Source organism: Chelonoidis abingdonii, chromosome 11 (assembly GCF_003597395.2).
Source record: "Chelonoidis abingdonii isolate Lonesome George chromosome 11, CheloAbing_2.0, whole genome shotgun sequence".
Classification (NCBI taxonomy): Eukaryota; Metazoa; Chordata; order Testudines; family Testudinidae; genus Chelonoidis; species Chelonoidis abingdonii.
In genome coordinates, this window is record NC_133779.1 from 21,248,624 (window position 1) to 21,255,980 (window position 7,357).

The following is a 7,357-nucleotide window of genomic DNA, read 5'->3' on the forward strand; positions in this document are numbered from 1 at the left end:
GGATTCTCTGCAGCTTGAGGTCTTCAAACCACAATTTGAAGACTTCAATAACTAAGACATAGGTTAGGGGTTTGTTATAGAAGTGAATGGGTAGGGTTCTGTGGTCTGCTTTGTGCAGGAGGTCAGACTAGATGATCATATTGGTCCCTTCTGTCCTATGAGTCTATAATTGCCCTCCGGCTGGCACTGTTGGCCCCAGCAGGGCCCAATCTGGCAGTGAAATCGCCTCTCTGCCCCTATGCGAGATTCCCGCTTATGCAGCGCAGGATGGCATTGGCCCTGTTGGTCACAGTGTCGCCCTGGGAGCTCACTGACAGCTGATCATCCACCTCGCCCCCAAACTGGCAGCTCCTGTCCATTTCCCCACGGCCGGGAGGGTAGCACAGCCACGCTGTCAATAGAAACCTGCCCCACGGAGTGGCAGCGTGAACCCGCCCTCTGGACACAGGGAGCAGGAACCCAACCCCCCAAGTGCGACCAAGGGCACAAGACGGTGGATCCCAGCACATCCCCTGTCTCCAGCTGTCACTTACCAGACCGTTCTTGTACTCTGGCTTCCCGGCAATCGTCCGCATGTTCTGAATCCTGCGTGCCCGGAGGAAAGGGGGGAGGAAGCTTTAAGCCAGCAGCAGGCACTCAGCAGGTGACCGCCACTTATTTAGACATCGAGATCAGTTTCCACGTAGCTAGGGGATCAAGGGTGGATCTGGGACACAGGGTAGCTTGCAGCCCAGACCAGCTTTGCCCTGGGATCCTTGCAAGCCAAGCAAGGTCAAGTCTTTATGAGACTGGCCCCCCGAATAGGTGCACTCTGGGTAATGCTCCCTACGTGTGCACCCCTGCCCCAGGGGGGTGGGGAAGGGTTCAAATCCCGTGGCCTGTTAGCTGCTGACATGGGGTGATTCCCTCCCGTGGTGATGGGCAGAACTCACCAACTCAGCTCACAAAATACCCACAAGGCAGGAATGATGGAGCAGGGGTGGATTCCACCAGCTCCACAACCCTCTGCTCCCTATTCCTGACCCATCTCCGTGCCCCCCCACAACCATCCTGGCCTCTGCCGAGGGCACACCCAGCGCTCCTGCCACTCGCCTGGTCTTGGCAATATCCACTGGCATCGAAGCAGCAGTGGTCACCAGCCCGCTGATCATACTGGCACAGAAATGGCAGAAGATGTTATCTCGGAAATAACCTGGAGAGGAGAGAGGGGGAAGATTTTAGGACCCCCCCCTGAGGTCAGAGCTAAGCCATTCAAGCACCCATCTCACTGAGGGTTAGAGCAGGGTTCTAGGAGCCAGGACTCCTGAGTTCTCTCCCTGGCTCTGAGAGGGGAGTGGGGGCTGGTGGGTTAGAGCAGGGGGGCTGCGAGCCAGGACTCCTGGGTTCTCTCCCCGGCTCTGGGAGGGGAGTGGGGGCTGGGGTTAGAGCAGGGGGGCTGGGAGCCAGGACTCCTGGGTTCTCTCCCCGGCTCTGGGAGGGGAGTGGGGGCTGGTGGGTCAGTGCAGGGGGGGCTGGGAGCCAGGACTGCTGGGTTCTCTCCCTGGCTCTGGGAGGGGAGTGGGGGCTGGTGGGTTAGAGCAGGGGGGCTGGGAGCCAGGACTCCTGGGTTCTCTCCCCAGCTCTTCCACTGAAATAGTGGGAAGCCACCCCGTCCCCTCTCTGTGCTTCTGTCCAATGTGAGTAACACTTCACTACCTCCTGGGGGGCAGTCAGGACTGGCTAGCACGGGAGCTGCCCCAATCCTAACACCGGCATGTTGGTCAGCCCGAGTAACTGGAACCCGGCTGGAGTGTGGTGCTATCCCTCAGCCCTGCATTTTATGTCAGACACAGCATGACTGGGACTTACCGGAGCCCAGCAGGAACTGCTTGGACTGCGAGTAGGAGGCTAACTGGGCAGCGTTCACGACCACCGCTCTGGCCATGGTGGGGACACAGCCCTGTGAGGCAGAGAGAGGAGAGGGAGTTAACGGGGGTGGGATGGGACACAGGAAACACCATGCAGACATGAGGATGGGGAATCTAAGCACTTGCCTTGCATGAGAAGCAGATGCCTACCACAGACTAACACCCCGTCGGCCCCCTGAACGTGTTTGCCCATAGGCTCTGTGGCATTACGCCCCACAGGAATATTATGATAGGATTATGGCATAACTACCATATATCTTGTGCAAGATACGTCCTGTAAGGTGTCATTGAAACAGTTATGATTCACTGAATACGATTATCCTATTTGCATGCATGTATCATTTGGGTATCTGAAGTTAAGAATATTGTTAATGTATCTATTACAAATATGTTTGCACCTGGGGAACGCCCACTTGACAGAATTCAATTGGGCACGATGGCTGGCTGGGAACAAGTCAACGGACCATTAGGGACCACAAAAGGTCTTAGAAGATGCTAATCTCCCCTTGGAACGCCAGTATTTTTCCACTGAGGGGGGTGGGAACCAAGCTTGAAAAAAAGGGGTTCCTGCCCTAAGCAAAAGCTATTTAAGGCAGGGGAGTGGCATCATCCTGGTTCTTCTTCACTGACTCCCCATCCAAAGGAGATGCATGGAAACACCTGAGAAACAAAGCCTGGACTGGAGAGAAGGGATGGACCCAGGTGAGAGGAATTTCTAGCCTGTGAAAGAAATTCCTGGAGTCTTCAGCTGCAAGCAAGTGCAGCTTGCCTTCAAGAATCTCTGCAATCTGCCTAAAACTGCATTTGCTAAACATACCTGATTTCTTTAGCATGTTGTTTAGATAGTAAATAAACAAAAACAAGATAATCTGCTGTGATCTCTTTGCCATCCCTTATAATCACTTAAACTCCATCATCTGTAGTTAATAAACTTATTTTTGTTTTGCCTAAAACCAGTGTGTGGAAGTCACAACAGGAGGCAAGAAGCTGCGTATGTTCCCCTCCCCAGTGAGGGAGGTGGTGAATTCCATGAGCTGATGCTGTGCAGTTCCCTGTGCAGTGCAAGACGCTATCGTTTGAGTAACTGGGCAGTCCCTTAGCTGAAGCCTTCCCACCCAGAGCTGATCTCAGTGTCTGTGGATGCTTCTGCAGCTGGGTGTGTCCCTACCTGTGTGAATGCTGGTGAAAGTCACAGGGTGAGCGGGAGCCCAGGCTGGTGGGTCAGGCGGGCTCAGTGGTATCCTGGGGGGGAACCAGTCCCAGGCTGATTCCACAAACCCAGCTGCCCCCCACCTCCCAAACAAATTCTCCTGGGTGCATCTGCCGCCGGGCCTAGCCCTCTAACGAGCGCCGTACCCGCCAGAGTGTCAGCACGCCCTCTTCGCGGGTTATCCTCAGCAGCGCGTTGAAGACATTGGTGTAGCCTCTCCTCTGGTCGGGGGGCAGCCTGGGAACAGGAACAGAGGAGGGGAGCAAGGGGGCAGTTCAGAGGCACAGACCCCCTCGGAGCATGGCCTAGTGGGTTGCAGCAGCAGCCTGGGGACACCAGGTTTCTCATGGGGACTAGTGGCACAGCCGCCAGGCGAGGACACAGCAGCATTACCGCATCACACGCAGTTCAACCCCGCTCACCTGCCATCCGCCGTCATCCTGATGAGCGCCACCTCAGCCGGCGTCCCCACAAAGGCCCCGGTGGCCCCCGCCGTCATGCCAATCCCTGCCTTCATGAAGAAGTTGGGCGGCGTGCCGTCCGCCTTGGTGAGCTTCTCAAAGAGGATGGTGTAGATGCCCAGACGGGTGGTGGTGTAGGTTGCCTGTCTCAGAAGCCCTGCCGACAGCCTGGCAAGGGGGGAAGGGTTATGGGCCTGCGTGGCTGCTGGACGCCTGGGTTCTCGGCCCGGGTCCAGCTCTGCAGCAACCATGAGAATTGGGTGCGTTTGCTCACAGGGCCTGAAGCCGGGGAAAGGCCGGACACTCCAGCGACATAAGACACGGGTCTCCTGGCTGCCTGCCAGCACCACGCGTGCCCTGGTCCTCACGAGCACCCTGCTTTACCCCAGGGGAGCAGAACTGACAGACATTAACACTGTACCCATGCCGGGCTCAACCTGTTTCTCACAGGGCCAGTCAGCGCCTGCTGCAGGCAATGATCCTGGTCACTACAGAGCTGCGCTGTGGTACAATGTGTACCCTAGAGGGGAAAGGCCTCATGTCCCATTCCCAGCCCCCCCACAAAGCTGCCTGTCCCCTGCCTTGGGGACGGATCAGAACTGGCAGCCCCCGGTGGGCAAAGGCCCTGTGTTCCCACCACCATGGGGCCAGATCCGAGGCAGCACCCCCTACAGTGGAGAGGCCCTGCGTCCCCTTCCCCACCTCCCTGAGCCAGCCAACCTCCCACCCTGGGGCTGATCCCCCCATAGAGGGGAATGGCCCCATGTCCCGTTCCTCACCCCCCTGTGTCAGAACAAAGGAGGCCTCGCGAAGGCGCCCCCCAATCACCCATCCCTGCCCCCTCATACCCAGTGTAGATGCCACGGATGCCTTCCTTCCTGAGGATGCTCCTGACAGCGTGAAAGCTGGTTTTGTATTCTTTGGTCTTGGCCCCTTCCCCGCTCAGCTGCATGCGGTTCTTCACCAAGTCGAGGGGCTGCACGAAGACGGTCGCCCCCATGCTGCAGAGCCACAGAGAGTATTTTACAAAGGACAAAACAGAGGAGACCAGCCTACCCGGCGCCGTTAACAAGGATCTGAAGTGATCATCTGTGTTGGGATCATGGCTCAGGACCCCCATGAAGAGCTGACAGCCGAAGCTTTGGGGAAATATTCTCCTCCATTTCTCACAGGGGACCCAGGCGCCCCGACAGCCAGTCCGCTCCACTAGCCTCTAGCTCTACCCACTACAAACACAGGGCGGTCTATCCATAAGTGGGACTAGCCAGCTTGCCAGGAAGCGACTGCTGCAGCTGGCCAGCCGGCCCCAGCCTTCAAAGCATCAGGGCCAAAAGTCAGACAACCAAATAACTCTCCGACATGCACTCCGCTTCGGACTCTGACCCACGCGGAAGGGGGGGAGGAGATGGTGCTTGTTTATCGACGCCACAATCCCCGATTTCGAGAGGAGATTTAGGAAGCTGGCCCAGCAGTTACTAAGATCAGTGAAAACACTCGTCTCGCTTGCTCTGGACAAGCCAGACTGATTTACCAGGGATAGCACAAAGGGGCCCCCTCAGATCCACGGGTTAGAAAACTCTCACCACTGCCCTATTGAAGCCTGTTCTCTGATTCCCCTGGGCCAGCTGGTCGCCATTCCCAAGAGGGAAGAGACCCTGTATCCTCCTGCAGCCGGCCAGTCCCCCCGCAAGCTGCTCCCTAGAGGTGCAAGGGTCCCAGGCGGCCAGATACTAAGAGGACATTTGCTAGGCATGTTCTGATGAGGATTAAGAGTGAGAGAAACAGCAGCTTATGGGGGCGGGGGACACATTCTCTCTCTCTCAACCCCCCTGCTCAGGTGAAATCCCTGCCCCTCCTGCCCAAGGAAACCCTCAGGCTGCAACAAGTGGATTAACATTTTTGGCCACCAAAGACCCAACACCAGGTTTGCTACACACGTAATCCCCATGCTGCACCAGTGTGCCAAGTCCTGGGCAAAGAACCTAGGAGTCCTGGCTCCCAGCCTCCCTGCTCTGACCCACCAGCCCCCACTCCCCTCCCAGAGCCAGGGAGAGAACGCAGGAGTCCTGGTTCCCAGCCCCCCGACAATGCACTAACCCACCAGACCCCCACTCCCCTCCCAGAGCCGGGGAGGAACCCAGGAGTCTGGCCCCAGCCCCCCTGTTCTGACCACCCAGCCCCCCTCCCCTCCATAGCCAGAGATGACGACCAGGCAGTCCTGGCTCCCAGCCCCCTGCTCTAAACCCCAGCCCCGACTCCCCTCAAGAGCCGTGGTGAGAAAAACCCAGGAGGTCCTGCTCCCTGCCCCTCATGCTCTAATCCCAGCCCCACTCCCCTCCAGAGCGGGGAGGAACCCAGGAGTCCTGGCTCCAGCCCCCGCTCTTACCACAGCCCCCACTCCCTCCCAGAGCCAGGGAGGACCGAGGGTCCTGGTTTCCCACTCCCCTGCTCTGGACCCGACAGCCCCACTCCCCTCCCGAAAGCCGGGGAGTGAACAGGAGTCCTGCTCCAGCCCCCTCTAGCTCACTACCACAGCCCACCTTCCTCTTCAGAGCTTGGGGAGAGAACCCAGGGAGTCTGGCTCCCTGCCCCCCCTGACTCTGACACCCGAGTCCCACTCCCTCCAGAGCCAGGTGAGAAACCCAGGGAGTCCTGGCTCCAGCCCCCTGCCTGACCACCAGCCCCCACTCCCCTCCAGAGTGGGAGAGAACGCAAAGGGAGTCCTAGCTCCCAGCCTCCCCCTGCTCTGCCCACAGCCCCACTCTTCCTCCCAGAGGTCCTGTGTCCCTGGGGGCTAGGGAGCACCCCCCAGTCCCAGCAGGGGAAGTCTGAGCTTCCAGCGGGTCCATTCCCCAGCTTGAGCACACTGGAGGGGTTCTTGATGGTGTGAGGGATTGGGCTGTAGTGGGGGCCCTTCCTCGGTGGGGTGGAGGAGGGGTTGTGGGAGGTCACAAGGGAGTTTCAGGGCTGGAAAAGGTTGTCTCTTGGGGAACGGGGAGAGATGGAGATGGAGGAGGCTCTGAGGGAGCAAGGAGGGGCTTGGGGAGGGGGTCACGCTGAGGGCAGGGGGAGCTCACGCTGGGGTGCTGCGTCCTACTGGGTCAGGGTTCACATGGGAGGTGGGCAGGGCTGGGTCAGGGTTCACGTCTGAGGGGTGGGGGAGGCATCATTGAGGAGGGTAACGGCAGGGGCTCTGAGGGGTTGGGGAGAGTTCACTAGGGCCGGGGTCACGTGAGGAGGTGGGGGACGGGTCACACTGGGGGAGGGGTGCTGGAGGGGTGGGGGAGGGTCCTTGGGGGAGGGGCGCTGAGGGGGTGGGGGCATGGGTTGTCCACTGGGGGAGGGGGGTCGTTGTCGCGCTGACGAGGGGAGAGGGCTGAGGGTGGGGGAGGGTCATGTAGGAGGGGAGCTGAGGGGGTGGGGAGTGGTCACTGGGGGCAGGGTCGCGCTGCGGGGTGGGGGAGGGGCGCGCTCTAGGTCTCACCCGGCCAGGCCCCGAACAGGAACCTCGTTTCTTGAGGGTGAGGTTTTGGGGCCCGCTCGGGCCCCAGCCGCCGCCATCGGCGGGATCCAGCCGGGCCGGGCCGGCACCAGGTGGACTCGGCGCCGGGAACTGGAGCGGACGAGCGAGCCCGCTGGCGCGCGCCCCACCCGCGCTGATGGGGCGGGGCCAGGCGGGCTGCGCGCGCAGCCACCAGGGCTCGGAGGGGGAGAAGATGCGCGCGCAGGGGGACCCGACCCTCCCCCCTCAGGGGTTTGCGCGCGTGGTGGCGGGGCAG

At 59.8% G+C, this 7,357-nt stretch overlaps 1 protein-coding gene across 1 annotated transcript in view; it reads right to left on the reverse strand.

The window, feature by feature from the left end:
- The window catches only part of SLC25A11 (solute carrier family 25 member 11), a 13,247-nt gene extending 6,108 nt beyond the window's left edge, over positions 1 to 7,139 (reverse strand). Inside the window, exons 1-7 of the mRNA XM_032776618.2 lie at positions 7,063 to 7,139; positions 4,427 to 4,579; positions 3,540 to 3,746; positions 3,264 to 3,354; positions 1,849 to 1,939; positions 1,093 to 1,192; positions 534 to 585 (exon numbers count right to left, since the gene is read on the reverse strand). Of these exons, the coding sequence (XP_032632509.1) occupies positions 534 to 585; positions 1,093 to 1,192; positions 1,849 to 1,939; positions 3,264 to 3,354; positions 3,540 to 3,746; positions 4,427 to 4,579; positions 7,063 to 7,139 (771 nt within the window). The remainder of the gene's footprint in view (positions 1 to 533; positions 586 to 1,092; positions 1,193 to 1,848; positions 1,940 to 3,263; positions 3,355 to 3,539; positions 3,747 to 4,426; positions 4,580 to 7,062) is intronic.
- Between the last annotated feature and the right edge of the window lie 218 nt (positions 7,140 to 7,357).